Below are 19,092 nucleotides of genomic sequence, written 5' to 3'. Positions count from 1 at the left end.
TATTTAACTCCAATTAAATCAACTGTTATTTGAAAACAATTTTAATTTATCTAGTTGTGAAAAATGCTTTGTATGTAATATATAGCAGCGATATATAGAGAGATAGTTTTAAAATTACTTTTGAGTGAAAATCAAACAGTTTAGCGTTGCCCCAGAATTTTTTCCACTCTGATTTTAAAATTATTTCTGTTGAGTTGGCGAAACTGTGTCTCCTGTCTCCCTCAATTTACTATTTTTTGGTTAGGTGGCTATTTTAAAAATTTTCATTATATTTGCTGCATTCTAAAAATTAAGGCTTTAACAAAACTAAGGATGCTTCATTTTTTGTATCCCCTGTTAATAACATCTGTTAATACTCTGTTAGTAAAAAATATAATAAATTAAAATATTATAAATTAAAATTTAAAAAATAAGTAATAATATAAGAAAATGAATTAAAAAATTTCCATCATATTTTAGTTTAAAAATTTTTTTAAAGCTGAATGTTAGATAGTGTTAAAATAAAGAATTTTTTTGAACGTTAATTAATTGACTTTTAAGTATACATTTCACATTAATATTATTCAATATTCATCAATATTCAACTTGCCTCAATATTCGTATGACACGAATTTTATTATTTGAAATAAAAGAGCATTTAAAATTTAGTTCCACTAACAGCTCTTCCTTCTGCTACATTTTCCATTTTGTTAGCGACCATTTATTAAGCTTTATTTCTATACACTTTATACTATATGCTCTATACTTTTTACTTTATTTCGATATACTTTCTATATATTATATACTTTGAATTAGAGCAAGTTTAGCGATTTATAGTATAAACTTGACTATTATAAAAGTTATGAAATATTCTTTTTATATCAACTTGTAATATGAAATGGTAGATTTAACAAAGGCTTAAAATTTTTCCATACATGGTAATAGAGAAGATGTTTTTTGCATCTTTTATTTTAATAAAGCTAATAATATAAAAAATTTATTGATACTACATGTTGGTAAAAAGAATGAAAATGCTAAAACTGTAATGTTTACTGCTTCAGGCAACTTATTATTTTTTTTTATTTAAATATTTTTGAACACTACCAATAAAGGGCAACATAATGCTGATTCAAGAAAATATTTTACTTATTATTTTATGACTCCAAGAGTTGTCCTGATGATATTTTTCCCCACAAGTTTAAAAGTTACTCAAACAAATTACCAAAAGCTATTTTATTATTCCATCATAATCCCTGATCATTTTATTAGTCCTTCGCAACTTTAAATTCCTAATTGCTTCTTAATAACTTTACTTGACATACAAAAAAAGGTGGTCCCAATGATTTTAATATAAGAGATTAATTTATGAAAATAAATTAGTTTCAATATAAAGGGATTAATTTAATATCTCAATACAATATTTAAAAGGTTTTTTTTGTAATAAAAAATGTAAAGTAACTTCACATAAATACATGCATATGGATGAAAACAAGTCCTTTATTGCTTGTCGTTTCTTAGACATTTATAAATATCTTATATACATTCTAAATACATTTCAGTAACATCTTTTGTATTTCCTAAGCATATCTCTTAGCATTCATCAGCGCTTCCGAGAGACCCTTTTGAAAATCGTAGCTTCCGTCGCTGGAGAGTGCCATAGCATTTACGCAAATGTACCACCAAAGAATTTTGACGCAAGATTTTCCTGGAGGACAACTGTAGTCTCCACCAGGACAACACACAGCATTGTCGAACGGAGCGCACTTGTAGACCTGACTATCACCGTAACAACATCCTGTAGAAAAAAAGTATGAAAAAATTAAATATTATTCAAGAAAATATCATTTGCGCTTTTCATCAATAAGGGTAGGGCATACTTGAAGTCTCACATTGATTAGGGAAGTGCGTTTAATAGTATTCTTCGAAAATCTTCAGCCAAGAAAAATGAAAAAGCCACAGCTTAATTGTCTCACACTTGAGGTAAAGATCTAAGTTTAAACTATGAGTTCCATTTTGCTTTAAAGAATAATGTGTCCTTTAAAACGCACAAATAATTATTTAAGGCGAATATAATTTATAAAAGCTATTAAAATTTTTAGAAATCCCCAATTTGGTGAAATTTTTTCACGTAGATAAAAATTAATAATTTAATAACCTAGATAAAAAAAAGCAAATGTTTAATTTTAATTATTTTAAAAAAAAAGTTCTTTGAGCCTTTATGAGGCAGAGTTAGAGCAAATATTTAAATATTAAAAAATTTGATCACAATAGTTTTAGATTTTCAGAAAACTTGATTTTTTCTTCATATTGGCGTTTTGTGCCATTTTAAGAATCAGCACAGAGAGTGCTGGTTAAAGACAGGCTAAACTTGACCTAACAATCGTGAATTACCGTTGTAAGCTCTCAGCACAGTTGTGAAAATAGCATATTATTTGAAAAAAGTGACGATAAAGCCTTTTAAAAACAGCCTTAGCCGCTTCGCATTGTCTTGATATAGATTGAGAGAGTCATGTCATTTCTTCGATTCTCCTCCCTTAAAAATACTTTTACTCGTGTTCCCATGCCTGCGGAAAACTTTAGATATTCATGTGGGAAGATTTCTCATGATATCCGCAAAATACGAATTCTAACGGTTATGTACTAGATCTATCACATTAGTAAAACATCTTCGCAGTAAATGGTAAGGGATCTTTGCGGCATTCTAAGAGTAAATTCTATATTATACATGCATTCCTTATTCAATATCTACCTGCGTTTCCTTATTCAAGGTATTCTGTAACCACCACACTTGATGTCGGTTTTTAGCATTTTTATTTTAAATGAGTACTTTTTTTGAGATAAAATATAATTGTTAACATTCATTATTTAGTCCTAAATCTCGCTCCCGTGAAAATGACAGGGTGAGTTTTCGCTCGCTAATTCTCGCTCCCGTGATATTGACGGGCTGGAGTGTTCAGTAGTTCTACAAAGATAAGAATAAAAGTAATTCATTTCTTTTGCCAGGAAAGCATTTTATTTATCATTTTACACACCATATAGCAGTACCAGGATATTTTTAAAGTAATTGTAAATAGTTAGTTAATTTTAAACTAAGATACTAGCACTAATCAAATATGTGTATTTGGCAAAATAGAACTTTTATGACCGTTTTCTTGAAAATTAACCGATCGTTAAGGGGTTAAAGAAAAACTGGCAGAAATTTGTCAACAGTTTTTAAATATTTATATTATACACAAATATTCTTTATTTGGGATAAAAATAGTTGATAGCAATAATAAGTAAATTGAAGTTCTGCAAAATTTTGAAGCTAATTCAAAAGTTTCCCTATCAAAACAACATGAAAAAAATCTAATTAAATTAGGCAATTTTTTTCAACCTGCAGTGCTTTTCCCTTTGAGAATTATTTACCGTTCCATTTAGGGAAAAAGCTGGAGTTAAATAAACTCCAGTTTTTCACTTCTTTTTCAGTAAATTAAGAAGAATATTTATGTCAATTGCAATTTGTGGTATCAGTTGCATCATTTAAAAAATATAAACAGGGGAATAAGAATATTTTTGGTCTAATCAAATTTTACATCATATAAAATGTGAAGCTAACTCATTTTTCCTAAATATATTTAACTTAAAATAGCTTTAATATCTATATATTGATCATTTTTCATAAATACATTAGAAAAATTATCAAACCTAATTTTTTTTTTCAGTTTTGATTTGAAAAAAGTGTAGAAAGTTTTGATCTCAAAATCATTTTATGTACAAGAAAATAGAAATATGCACTATATAAAAAGCACGTTGCACTATAATATTGTGTCCAAATTAAGGGCTAAATTAAATTTTTTAATTTGTTAACTTAAATAATGTTAAGAGAAGAACAATAAGAACAGAAGATGAAGTACAGTTTGAAAAATACAATTAAAAATCGGAATTATGCAATTTGTTACTCAATGTTTCAATACGATTTTATTTTACTTTATATCCAACGTTGAACAGCCGTCCCGATTCTTTGTTTACACCTATCAAGGTTTAACTCCGTAACTTTGCAATTTTGAACCGAATCCACACAAGGAAAGATAAGGGGGAACACAGAGGGCAAGGGAATTCCAGGATCAAGCATTGGGACAAACTAGCCCTCCTGATGAACTTGTTGATAGAACCAACCTGTATTTGTGTTACACAGAGAAGAAAACCACGAAAGCCTCCCAGGGTTAGCTCAATGGCAAGGAAATTAAAACTTTTGATCCATCTGTCACTGAGAATATCTTATATCAGCATTGTGGTCGGTGTGAGCTGGTTGCGAAATTCGTATCGCCAGCAATTCGAAACTTTGTCACCTCATAGGAGACCCCTTTCAATATAATTGAACTTCTTTAATCTATAAATATTTAGTGAAAATATATTTTCAGTTACATTCAATATCCGATACTAATGGCGTGAAAGTTTTCGTCCTTCTTTTTTAGGAAATATTTTTTTGAAACGAAATGATTTTTCAGTTATAAAAGATTTTTTTAGCTTAAAAAATTAAGTACTATTGTATTTTGATTTTTAAACAATAACATTCTAATTGCCGCAACTTTAAGTTTTGTTAGTTTTTTTTACCATATAGAGATCTTATATTTTAATCAAAATAACTTGAAAATTAATTTGAATTTTTTAAGAGTAATTTTAAAAAGTTTTTAAAATGTTTTTAAGTTGGAAATTTTTGTTCTAGAAGAATTTTTAATTGTTTACGAGGTTAAACAATAAAATGATTCCTTCTTTAAAATAATAAATGCTGGGAATGAAAAAACTAGATTGCTGTATGACAATTAAGCACAATTAAACTTTTTTAAGTTAAATTAAGTCCTTACAATTTATATGAATATTCTCGGATATTTGGAGATTAAATTTTTAAAAAAAAGTTTGTTTGCCATTTTTTTAAAATCAAAATAACGAATTAAGATTTATTCGTATGAAAACTATATAGTAAAATGCTTTTGAAACACTTTTAAAGCTCTGAATGCATTTAAAATTTGGCGATAATTTCAAGCTCTCCTGAAAACTGATATTCATGCATTATTCGTAATATTCATATATATTTACTACTAATATAACATCTCGAGTACAATAAATCAAAAATTTAGTTAACATAAAAATCTTTTTCAAAACCTGAAAGACTTTATTCCTTTTCTAAACTATTAGAACATTTACTTAAATTTAAATATTTGCATGAATGAGAGTTTTTCTTTTCGTGTGAAACTGGTAAAAAAGATTAGACTATTTTCGAAACTTGATCTAAATTATTAAAAGTATATTTTTAGAAAGGTACTTTTGCGTATACATGCGCACATACACTACAAATTTAAAACTGTTAAAATTAAAATGTTTTAACTGTTAAATTAAAACTGCTTAGACTAATGACTAGGTGACTTCCCCCTGGCTCGCTTCGCCACCTTCCTAAATTCCTTTTCATTTATTATTGGTTTATTCCTTAAATAGCAATAATTTCGACAAAAATATTAAAAATACAATTAAACGAAATATACAATTATTGTAGTTTTATGTAAGGATATTTTATAAAAATGTTAATCTTAACGAATAATCCAATTACCTAGACATAAAAAAATCATCTGTACTTGAATAAAAAATTTCATTTAAGGAATACTAATTGTGTGACAAAGTAAGAAGATATAAATGCGAAGTAATTTTACTCGTTGACTAGACTAATAACAATTCAGTTAGGAAAAAAATTTCTATCGCTCTTCATTAAGTTTTTTTTTCATAATTAAAAATTTCATGTCTATCAACATGTATACTTTTTATACTGGATAAATAGTTTATATTTAAAGCAAAAAAAAAACGGGAAAAATTCCGAAATATTATTTAATTCGTAGCAACTTTTGAACAAATTGAAATTTCCAAACAAAATTTTCGTTAACTTTTTAAATAAAAATGTCTCTTTCAACACTTGAAATTTTTTTAATTCAGATTCAATTATTTTAAATGTTTAACAATATGCATGACCTTTAATGTTTTTTTTTATAAATTTCTATCAATATTTAACTAAAATTGCTAATATTTTATGACATTTTTATAAACATTATTCAACACGTTTTTTAAAATATTTTTATGGAGCTAGTAAAATTAATTCTACTTAAAAAAATGCGAAATGCATGGTGAAAACACATTAAAATGATTTAGATTCCCTACAAGATATAAAATTTTACTTACTGCCAACTCCAGGGTAAGATCCCCAGCCACACGTCTCAGCAGCAGCCAATGATGCCAAGCATAGGACGCCAACGACAGCAAGTAGTACCTTCCTACATAACCGTGAACAAACAAAGCAGCTTAAATGATACTTGACTAACAAGCAAGAAATAAGTATGAATAATTTTTAAAAGGTTTTTCAAAGTGATATCGACTAATTAAAATTTACTCGTTGTATGCAATTTGAAAAGAGAAGGAAAGGACAAAGAAGCATTTTAACTTTTAATTTTCGAATCTCACATTTGAGAACATTTTTCTAAAACTACAAGACAATCGTTTTCCTAAAAACACTTTTTCACATTTGTGAGATTTAAATTTTTCAAAATGTTATCCAATTTCATTAAACAAATGCATCTTTTTAGATATATCATTGCAAGTAGGAGTTTTCAGGATTTGTTTACAGTTTCTATATTTCGACTCTTAAGGCAGTTGTTGTCCAAATTGTTGTTTATAATTTGTTGTTATTGTTATTGTCATTGTCTTGTTGTTTTACTTTGTTTTTGCATATAAAGTGATGAAACAGTTTAAAAAATGAAGGCTTAAACAATTTCATTTTCTTTCTTTGTGAATTATGTCACTAAATTTGTATCTTTATACAAAAATGAAACTTTTCCTTATCTTCATTCAAATGTATTGAACATTTAATTATTTTATTTCACAGTTTAATTGTTATTGATAATGTACAATATAAAATAGAAAGTGTCTCACTTTTACTGTTAACAAGTAATATAGTTATTTTTTATTTATTCAAATGAAATATTTTTATGGAATTTTAGTATTTAATGTTTCATTATTCGTAGTAATAGTTTAATTATCATTGTTAATGAATATTGATGACAAATTTTCAAAAACGAATTTTCGATCTGCCTCATTTTTAATTTTATCAAATGATTTTATATTTTTATCCTTTAACAATACAAAAATTTAAATTTTATCTTCAAAGTTTAAATATTATATACAGGAAACATAGATAAAGCATTTACGAAATTGAAATTTCAAGTAGTCGTATTTTAATCGTTAGGAAACAATGTGCTTAGTTATCATTTAAAAATACTAAAAGTTTGCCTTGTATCTATTAACAAATGTAAAATTTTTCTCACTTTTATTGTTGGAAGATAAAATCATTAAATCCTTATCATTCAACAATACATTATAAGTATTAAATTTATAATTTTTCATCTTCTTAGTTTATTTGTTGTTGCTATTAAACTTTGATAAAGCTGTTATAAAAATAAGTTATAAACAATAGTTATACAAACAGTATCACTTTTAGCTTTAACAAATAACATCATAAATTTTTTGTCGTTTAACAATATTTAGCTGCAAATATAATAATTTAGTTGAATTAAATAGTTAGTTGCGAAAATTAAAAACAACATTTATAAATTTTCGGCGAATTTATTTTATTTCAACACTTAAAAAGCTTAAAGAGACGTAGATTTTATTAACAATTTCATTCAGTTATGCGTAGAAATTCGTTGAAGGTTTCAATAGTTTTATTAATAGCTTTATATAAGTAAATAATTTTATTTACTACCAACATTATTTAATTCACATTACGAACCTTCGGTACAAAAAATGTTATAATGTAAACTTTTTTTAATTACCAATGCACATTAAGGAAAATTTAAAAACAATATCTGTTATTTCAAAATATAAATAAATATAATAATTTTACATACAAAACAGTAATTTTTTAACTTCTATTTATTATAAACAGTAAGGACTTCATGAAATAATAGATAAAATTTACAGTTTTAGATCAATTTATTATTTATAATATTAAATAATTAATTATTGCATCGGGAAGTATAAATGAAAACAATAATTTCAAATAAATTTAATAGTTATAATTATAAACAAATAATTAAATAAATATAATAATCTAACTAACAAAACAGAAAATTTTTTAAGCTCCATTTAAAAATATAAACAATGAGATAAATTTAAAAAATTTACATTTATAGGTCAATGATTTAGTTATAATATTTAACTTTTACATGATAAAGTGTAAATCGAAATAATACTTGTACTAAGAAATGAATTTTTAAGCTATATATAAACTGTATATAGACTATATATAAACCGTAACAGTGAAAATTTAATGAAACAATTATTAGTATTATATCACTTAATTATTTATGTAATTTAATAATAAATACTTACATGATGAAGTGCTTCGGATATTTTCAAGTTACAGAACAATAGTATAAATAAGTATTTCGGAATAATTTTTATTTCGAAAGCATCTGATTTATATAGTAAAACAACTCTAAAATTATCTTTGACAACAATTGATAAGACTGCATGAATAAAGTATACAGTGGAAGTGAAACCAAATTCTTTTGTATCATTAAGAAAAAAAAATGTTGATCAAGTAGTCAAAATAACAATACTGGGATCTTTTAAAAGAAGATAAGAAAGAAGGGATCCTGAAATAATCCTATTGGTCTATCTGAAATATTGATTTATTGTATTTTTTTACCGAGTGTGCCGCTTACCAGCTAAATTCCTTATTGAATCAAAATAATTGTTTTTAGGAATATTTTGTTTCCTGAGTATTAGATAATAGGTAGAATGAATCAGCCTGCTGTTTTAAAGATAACCTAATTAAATGTATAAATATATAGTAGAGCGCTTATTATCGGAACTCCCGTTTTATCCGGATCCAATTATCCAATTATCCGGATCGTTCAAGAATCATGTGTTTTTACCTTCTTCTTCAAAAAAATGAATAAATAAATAAAATAACAACTTTTTTTTAAAAAAACAACAACATCTTTTTAGTAAATACTAAGTCATTAAAATAAATTTGAATTCAAATAGATGACATGTAATTCGTTAAACCTATTAGAAATGTGCTATAGTATGACATCTTAAGATAAAATTTCTGAAACTAATATCTCTTTAAAAAGTTTAAGATTTTGGCTATAATTAAGTCTATTAAAAATTGAAATAAGTGAATTGCAAGGGAAAACCGGCATAAACAAAACATTGTGTTTTTAAAAAATAATAACCATGAACGATTCACAACTTTGTTAAAAACATAAGTATTAGTCTTAGAAGTTTGACATACAAAAGAAATACTTGCAGAAACTGAACATTAATTTGCAATAAATACTAAATGCGAACAAATACTGAGAAAGATTAAGGGCTTTGTTAATAACAAAAAAATAATTACTATTAAAGACTAAGAACTTCCTTAAACACACAATTATAAATTTCTGGACTTAGAGCTATCGCTGTTAGGCTATCAAATGATCTAACCCTAGAGAGGCCAACATAAAGTTGTCCATGACTAAAAACTGGTTTAGTCTATATAAATTCGTGAAAAAAAGCGCTTTTGACAAAATACTAAAATAGAGATCTATCGACAAAGACTACTCACTTCTGCCTAGCTTAATAGTATGAAATTGCAGCAGATGATATGAAAAACCTGCTGATGCTCTCTCTGGTTATTTCAGTTTCCGTTTTTAAAAGCGCTATGTGTTGAGCCACCTCAGCAAGATTTGGCATGTGACATTTTTAGCTACAATTATTGGTCGATTTTCTTGCATTGCCATTCGGGGAGTTGTAATGAGGCTTTTTTTGTTGCCGTGTAAGAGAAATATGTATATAGATTATGATTATAAATAAATATTGTCAATAACAGTACATTATTTTATCTATCAAGTAGTGATTAATGGAATCTCACTCACATTTAAAATGCAATAAATGTTTTAATTTGAGTTTAAGTCATTTACTTTCCCAGCATATATTGATGTATTATTTATGTAGAATTTATATACAACTTTGTTTATGGACAAATATTATAAGAAATTGTATTTTATTTTGTTTACCAAGTAAAAGTAATGCTCAATGGATTTTCGCTCACATTTTGAAATGTAATATGATGTCTTAATTTAAGTTTTACTTAATGAACATAAGTTAGGCTTATATATCGGCATGACTTATGAATACAAACACACTACAATACAGATTTATACTGCCATGTTTATAATTTTATTACATAAATGCATTTATTTATTTTAAATTTATGTTCCTAAATTTATATGGGGTAGTTTCAAAAAGCTTGTACATTTGAAGTCCCTTGACTTTAAATAATCTTAATTGCTAAATTAATATTTCAAAGAGAATTTTTTACACATTCAACATAGTGAACTATGTGTTTTAAGTAAATGTATTGCATATACATTGAAATTTGTATTTTAAAAATATTGCTTGGGTAATACCATTTTAATACGTCAGATGCAAACAAATTGCTATTACCGGACTTCTTTGCCTGGTATTTAACTCCAATTAAATCAACTGTTATTTGAAAACAATTTTAATTTATCTAGTTGTGAAAAATGCTTTGTATGTAATATATAGCAGCGATATATAGAGAGATAGTTTTAAAATTACTTTTGAGTGAAAATCAAACAGTTTAGCGTTGCCCCAGAATTTTTTCCACTCTGATTTTAAAATTATTTCTGTTGAGTTGGCGAAACTGTGTCTCCTGTCTCCCTCAATTTACTATTTTTTGGTTAGGTGGCTATTTTAAAAATTTTCATTATATTTGCTGCATTCTAAAAATTAAGGCTTTAACAAAACTAAGGATGCTTCATTTTTTGTATCCCCTGTTAATAACATCTGTTAATACTCTGTTAGTAAAAAAAAATAATAAATTAAAATATTATAAATTAAAATTTAAAAAATAAGTAATAATATAAGAAAATGAATTAAAAAATTTCCATCATATTTTAGTTTAAAAATTTTTTAAAGCTGAATGTTAGATAGTGTTAAAATAAAGAATTTTTTTGAACGTTAATTAATTGACTTTTAAGTATACATTTCACATTAATATTATTCAATATTCATCAATATTCAACTTGCCTCAATATTCGTATGACACGAATTTTATTATTTGAAATAAAAGAGCATTTAAAATTTAGTTCCACTAACAGCTCTTCCTTCTGCTACATTTTCCATTTTGTTAGCGACCATTTATTAAGCTTTATTTCTATACACTTTATACTATATGCTCTATACTTTTTACTTTATTTCGATATACTTTCTATATATTATATACTTTGAATTAGAGCAAGTTTAGCGATTTATAGTATAAACTTGACTATTATAAAAGTTATGAAATATTCTTTTTATATCAACTTGTAATATGAAATGGTAGATTTAACAAAGGCTTAAAATTTTTCCATACATGGTAATAGAGAAGATGTTTTTTGCATCTTTTATTTTAATAAAGCTAATAATATAAAAAATTTATTGATACTACATGTTGGTAAAAAGAATGAAAATGCTAAAACTGTAATGTTTACTGCTTCAGGCAACTTATTATTTTTTTTTATTTAAATATTTTTGAACACTACCAATAAAGGGCAACATAATGCTGATTCAAGAAAATATTTTACTTATTATTTTATGACTCCAAGAGTTGTCCTGATGATATTTTTCCCCACAAGTTTAAAAGTTATACAAACAAATTACCAAAAGCTATTTTATTATTCCATCATAATCCCTGATCATTTTATTAGTCCTTCGCAACTTTAAATTCCTAATTGCTTCTTAATAACTTTACTTGACATACAAAAAAAGGTGGTCCCAATGATTTTAATATAAGAGATTAATTTATGAAAATAAATTAGTTTCAATATAAAGGGATTAATTTAATATCTCAATACAATATTTAAAAGGTTTTTTTTGTAATAAAAAATGTAAAGTAACTTCACATAAATACATGCATATGGATGAAAACAAGTCCTTTATTGCTTGTCGTTTCTTAGACATTTATAAATATCTTATATACATTCTAAATACATTTCAGTAACATCTTTTGTATTTCCTAAGCATATCTCTTAGCATTCATCAGCGCTTCCGAGAGACCCTTTTGAAAATCGTAGCTTCCGTCGCTGGAAAGTGCCATAGCATTTACGCAAATGTACCACCAAAGAATTTTGACGCAAGATTTTCCTGGAGGACAACTGTAGTCTCCACCAGGACAACACACAGCATTGTCGAACGGCGCACACTTGTAGACCTGACTATCACCGTAACAACATCCTGTAGAAGAAAGAATTTATAAATTAAATATTTTTCAATAAAAGATTTTTTCATCAATAAAGGCACCACGAACTAAAATTTGCATGTAATTTAACAATAATCAGATTGTGATTTTTTGCCGCATTTGATGCATATCTGGATATTACGAGAACTCCCACAGGTAAAAGGTTAGAATAACTGTAGTTACGAAGACTCACTGTTTTTATTTTGAAAAAATCTTAAATTCTGCTATTTGGAAAATTACCCACAGTCTGAAAAATACAATTATAAGTCAGAAATACAGAATTTTTTATTCAGTGTTAAAATATGGCTGAACTTTTGTGCAACTTTTGTGTTGTAAAAACTTTTGTGTACATTGCACTATGATGTATTTGTTTTAAAGGATTAAATTAAAAATCTTAAATTCCGGTATTAGAAAAATTAAGCACTGTCTGAAAAATACAATTAAAAATCTGAAATATCGGATTTGCTATTCAGTGTTTAAACATGGCTAAACTTTTTTTAAAATCTATAATAGTTAAGTTACAATTTTAGTTACCAATCATATCTAATTCAAAAGTATCACCAATAATATCTGATAAGGTAAAGTCTTCGTCTTATTGTTTTAAACAAATATTTTTACTGAAACAAATTAGTTTTTTTTAGTTTAAATCATATGCTATTGATTGTTTTTAGATTTTAGAACAATACTAGAGTAATTCCCATTATTATGACATAGAGTAAGAAAGAGCAAAATAGTTTGTTTTTAACATAAAAACAACCTGAAATTTAATATTAATTATTTCATAAAATTTTTTTATGTTTTGATTCTAGAACATTTGTTTAAATAATAATGTGATTATCGAAACACATTAATCTTCCTGATAAATTAAAAATATTCGAAGAAAATAAAATTTACTATAAATAAAGTCAGCTTAATTCAACCTTTTTCAGAAAAAAAAATTTCTATAACTTGTAGGCCATATTCGAGAATATTTGCTAAGTAAAAAATATCGGTCATCATTTTTCAAAATTGAAATATCGAATTAAAATTGCTTCTTATTAAAACCGTAATTCAAAAATGCTTCTGAACTTTTTTGCGCTCTTGTAATTTCCGGAGCGGATCCATTTTAAATTTAGTTTCAACTTCAAAGGCTCCTGCTAACTTCTTTTTATGCATTATTCTTAATATATTTCGACTTGCTGGTAATGTGAAATCTCAAATACAAGAAAGATAAAAAATTTAGTCATCATGAAAATTCTTGTCTAAAGCAGTGAAAACCTTCTCCCCTTTCGAAACTAATTCAAACATCTATTTAAATTTAAACATCTTCTTTTGTGACTGTATTCTTTTTCTCTCGTTGTGGAATTGCTAAAAGAGATTGGGCTATTTTCAAAACTTGTTATCTCAAATATTGAAAGTATACTTTTAGAATTTTTTTGCAGATATTTTAATGTAATTAAGTAACTATTAAGATTTGTTTTACTAATAAATTTTTTTTATTCGTCCACATAAAAATGGTAAGTTTCTTTAATAACTTATCCACAACTTTCAATTAAAGTGAAAAAATGAAACCAGGTTCTAATCACATTTATAAATTGTTTAATTATTCCAAGTGATGAAAGTGTATTATTAACTCATAAGAAACAGATCGCAATGTGTATTAGTTTTATTTCTAAAATGTACTGATATTAAGTAAAAATTGCTCATATTTTTAAGACATTTTTATTAGTTTTTAATTTCAAAATATTTTGATAGAACAAATAAAATGGATTCCACTTGTAAAAAATACTAAATTCGAGGTGAAAAATATTTAGATTCCCTACAAGATATCAAATTTCACTCACTGCCAACTCCAGGGCAAGATCCCCAGCCACAGGACTCTGCAGCAGCCCACGATGCCAAGCACAGGACGCCAACGACTACAAGTAGTACCTTCCTATATAAACAAACAAAAAAGTTAAAACAATACTTGGGAAACAAATAAGAGCTATAAATATTTTTTTAAATAATTTTTAAGTGTTATCAAGTCTTTATAATTTATTCAAAGAAGGAATTTTAAAATAAAATTGAAAAGAAAAGAAAATCACTTTTCATTAATGATTTTTAAAAACCCTCTATTAAGAACAGTTTCGTAAAACTACAAGTCTATTGCTTGTGCTGGAAAAACTTTTTCACATTCGAGTATTTAATATTCTTAAACTTTTTATCGGAATTGATTAATATGTAGCTTGCCTATATAGCTAGCAGGTTGTCAAACAAATAGATATCGATGTACGATATTTGTTTTTTGTTTGACTGTCTCTGGTAACATCTATGAAAGATATCGGAAGGAGATAAAGAAATTACACTATTTGCAGATTCATTGACTTTCCTTATTTTTGTACTTGTTTAATATACATTTTTAAAGCTATTTTATTTAATTGAATGTTTTCTCGAGCAAATGATGTGTTTAAAGCACTGTTACCAAAAATAAATATATATATAAAAAAATCATTGCACATAGCAGTATTTAGGCTAGACTAGGTTTACTGTTTCTTATTACATGGCTAGAAATATCTCGTAAAAATGGTTAATTAAATATTTATTGAAATTTTTCCATATTTAAACCAAATTATTAAATAACCATATATAAGATGATATTTATACTATTACCTGTGAGAAAAACCATGCTTTCACTTAATCAGCTTAAGCAATCAGAATTTTATGACTTTAACTAGGCCCACTTAATGAAGACACGTAATTCCTTGCAACTACGTACATACTGTAGCCGATAGAGATAATCTGTTAATCTCGTGATTGTCAGATCAGGGGTTCGAGTCCCCGCTTTGACATCACAATATGTCAGTTATGCCCTGCTCATGAAGAGTTAAGTGTCCTGCTTTTCCCAATTTTTAACCCTTGTCTATTAGACTATTATATTATCATTCACTCATATATAGCAGCACCATAAAGCTGCTAAACAATGTCCAGTTGAATTTCTTTTTCACAATTTTGAAACCATGCTAGTAGTAAATGCTCAAAAACCCATATAGTTTTGTACTGATGGTTTTTTAACCATACCAGTTGAAATATTGCTTCAAAACCGTAAAGATAAAAAATATTCTTTATCGTAAATTTTCCGGGAATTGGATGGACAGATTGCTGCCAATTATTTTACCGCAATTTTATAATAAAAATTCCACTAGTGTACACTGTACAAAATATTGGCTAACAGTTGCCCTTAGTTTTGGTGAAGTAAACTAAACTCTTTTTTAAATACAGAACTGTTGTTACAGTGGAAAAAATTAAATTAAATTGTCAAAATCAGAATTGTTTGAAAGCAATAAGGGCGAAAAAATTGCCAACGATTCGCTTGTTTCTTAGTTTTGCAATGCAGCTATGAAATTCATTCTAATTCAATTGAAAATATGTGTTGTTTGTAAACAAACTCACAAAGAATGATTAAATAAATAAATTAAACTATAACGAAAAGAAAGTAAATAAAAAAAATGCGCCAACATACACTTTAAAAATTTTCAGTTTACATCAATGGTGGCAACTACTCACTAAAGTTTTCTACAGTGTGATTAAACAATATGTTTCGTCCCTGACATAAGTTTCTGTTCAAAATATTGCTTTCAGTTTGGTATTGCCAATTAAAGTTGATAAAATGGTTACAAAATTGAAAGTTTAAACAGTCTCACTTTTATTATTAGCAAATTATAAAATAGTATTATTATTATTAGATTTTTATGATTAAACTAAAATTAAATTTTTCTTTATTACTGTTTGTATATATTAAAAGTTCATTTATTTTTCTTCGCAGTTTGATCGTCATCGATAACGTACAGTTGCAAAGTAAAGTCTCATACAGTCTCACATTTACTGTTAGCAAATAATAAAGTTGATTTTTTGTAGTTAAACGAAAATGAAATTTTACACATTATCAGAAATAAAACTATCACTTTTGATGATTCAACAATCCTTGGACAGTATTTCGTTAATTTTGAGAATCTTTTCGCCACGAAAAATTATGTGATTTGTCACATTTTGAAAAATAAAGTCTTAAACAGTTTTTATTGTGAGATTATTTTTTTTAATATTTAATAGTGAACTATATCAAGTATTGAGAATAAATTTGTTTTTTATAATTGCGTATGGAGTTTTGAGAGAGTTAATGGAATATTATCTATGTTTATAATTAAGTTCTAACTATAAATTTAATTATTAATCTAACTTGAATAGTTAATTGAAAAAGTTTAAAAAATACTTATAAATATTTGGTGAAATTGTTTTATGTCACCACTTAAAAAGACATGATTTTCATTAACAATTTATTCAGTTTAGGTACTTATGTCAAAAAAAAAAAATAGTGAAGTGTACAATATTTCAAAATAACTTTAATTACAATATTTTAAACAATTTATAAATAATTTTATTTAAGTAAATAATTTTATTTATGAATAAATTTATTAATAACAAAAAATGTTCAACAGAGAAAAACTGTTTTTGATCACTTCGTATACTGGAACTATAGAAAAATAATTCCTGTCATTTAAAAATATATAAATAAATGCAATAAATTTTTTAAAAAGAACATTAAATTTTTAACCTCTATTTAAAATTTAAAAAAAATTACAACTCGAAGAAGGAATTTAGAAAATACTCATTTATATATAAATCAAGTTATGTTATTAAATTATAATTACTCACTTATATATCAATTAATCAATTATATTATTAAATAATAAATACTTACATGATGAAATGCTTTGAATATTTATAAATTGAAAAACAATAATGTAAATAAATATTTCGGAATAATTTTTATTTTCAAGGCGTCTGATTTATATAGTAAAGCAGCTCAAAAATTATCTTTCACAAATTTTGATAAGACTGCATGAATAAAATATGGAGTGAAAGTGCAACCGAAATCTTTTGCATTTAGAACAATACCAGGATCACTTATTATCAAGATAAAAAAAGGTTCCTCAAATTATCCAATTGGCCCGCCTGAAAAAAAAACGGTTTGTTATGTTCTTTTTTTACCAAATTTGAAACTGTCACTATCGTGATAATTGAATACATCACTATCGTGAATATGTTGATTAAAAGATAAAACAATATTTTAATTTAAATTAATGACAACTAGAAATTAAATGTGACTTTTTGAATATATCACGATCATGAATAAATATTGCAATTAAAAGAAAACACAATATTTTAAGTCAATAAATTATTTACATTTAGAAGTTAAACACAAATATCTTTCTTAATAAATCACTATCACGTGGAAATACTGCGAATAATTGTGCATTATTTAATCTTTCAAGTAGGAATTAAAAGAATTTCTCCTCTGACTTAAAATGTAAGAAGTATCTTACATACGCTCTCTACGACCTCAATAATGATTGGTTCTGAAATTTTTCAAAAAATATTTGTTAAAGGGGGTCATTACGAAACACCTTGAATATTTGTAAGTTTTGAAGAAAGAGGTAACTTAAAAGTTCAGTATTAGTAATTTTATGGACACACTTGAAATTAGTATTAAATGTATGAATTAGAAAATAACATTGCATTTCTTATTTTGACCCGTTTCAACAAATTTTGAAGAAACTACAAAGGAAAAAATAAAAAAAATTGTATTTATTCAGAAAAATGTCACAATTTTTATTTTTATTTTTAACAAAAGAAAAACTAGTCTGAAGCTGCTGTATTGAGATTGATTATTTTCTAATATCAGAGGAAGGTAGATGCGTTAATTTTCACAAAACCTATTTGTTAAATCTAAGTAATTGAATAACTATATCTCCTTGAAATGTGATTTAATCTTCGAGTTTATTCACAATTATTTTTAGTATTTAAATTTAGTTTCAAATTCTTCGTTTTTATTTTAACTTTATTTGCACAAAGTAAAATAAAAATTCACATAAAATTTGAAAAATAATAATATTTAAGCAACAATAAATATCATTATTCTTTTATAGTATAATACGTACCTCATTTATTAATATATTTTTGAAGAACCTTAAGAGAAATGCTAAAAATTTCTTAAATTTTACAGGTACATTAACAGTAATCGTAAAAATTTACGAAGTTTGGTTTATTCTCGAAGTTCTAAGTAATGTTCACAAAGAATAAAATGATGCGCTTTTAGATCCATTTCATACTTGTTTATTATTAAATGGAACAATATCCTTCAATTCAAAAATTCTATAAAAATGATATATATGTTTATGCTCTCATCATCACATAATGTCCACCTTTTACAAAGGTCATCGCCATCTTCAGAAGTCACCTGGACACCGGCCAGCCAAAAACCCTTTCATCTTAGGGCACCCATTGCGTTAGTTTCCTTGTACCTCTTACTTCCTGCGGTGGCACACATAAATCACGGTGTGCCCAATCTTTTATAGTCGCGCGACCCAGGTGATTCAAGTCACAGATTATTATACAACATAACACAAAAACGGGCATTTCTTTGCATTGACCCCTTTTTTTTTGATAGCCCGTCCCCAAGGAAAAGGGGGTAGGAGCTTCTATAGAAGGGAAGTTATGGCCCATCAATAGAAAGTCATTTGTGCTAAACGCGCACACGCCTTTTTATATCTTAATAGTTATTATTGTCCTATATGAGAACATGTTTACACAACTGCGCTATGGATGTGTTGTCATATCTGTTGTTGTGTTGCCGATCTAGGAAAAGTAAGCACAAAAACGAGGGAAGTGAGTTGAGTTGAGTAGTTTAGGTTATCTGCTGAAAATATCGTTTGATTTATGTGTTTCTTGAGGTTGATATATGTTACTGCAGTTCTTTGCACAAATAGATTAAAAAATAACAAATG

General features: G+C 26.3%; 2 protein-coding genes across 2 annotated transcripts; both read right to left on the bottom strand.

Annotated features, from left to right (window-relative positions):
* Nucleotides 1-1,456: 1,456 nt before the first annotated feature.
* Nucleotides 1,457-8,512, bottom strand: LOC107453279 (uncharacterized). The gene is made up of 3 exons (XM_043045301.3): nucleotides 8,392-8,512; nucleotides 6,187-6,278; nucleotides 1,457-1,774 (listed from the first exon to the last, which is right to left on the bottom strand). Coding segments are annotated over exons 1-3 (312 nt in total). The 5' UTR covers nucleotides 8,394-8,512; the 3' UTR covers nucleotides 1,457-1,556.
* A 3,455-nt stretch (nucleotides 8,513-11,967) lies between these two features.
* Nucleotides 11,968-17,160, bottom strand: LOC122268278 (uncharacterized). Its single transcript, XM_043045302.3, has 3 exons — nucleotides 17,007-17,160; nucleotides 14,113-14,204; nucleotides 11,968-12,285 (listed from the first exon to the last, which is right to left on the bottom strand). Coding segments are annotated over exons 1-3 (312 nt in total). The 5' UTR covers nucleotides 17,009-17,160; the 3' UTR covers nucleotides 11,968-12,067.
* Nucleotides 17,161-19,092: the final 1,932 nt, after the last annotated feature.

The sequence above is a fragment of the Parasteatoda tepidariorum genome, chromosome 8 (assembly GCF_982258835.1).
Source record: "Parasteatoda tepidariorum strain Cologne lab strain chromosome 8, Ptep-v5.0, whole genome shotgun sequence".
NCBI classification, from domain to species: Eukaryota; Metazoa; Arthropoda; class Arachnida; order Araneae; family Theridiidae; genus Parasteatoda; species Parasteatoda tepidariorum.
The sequence above is the reverse complement of the archived record's forward strand: the minus strand, read 5'-3'. Positions and strand labels throughout refer to the sequence as shown.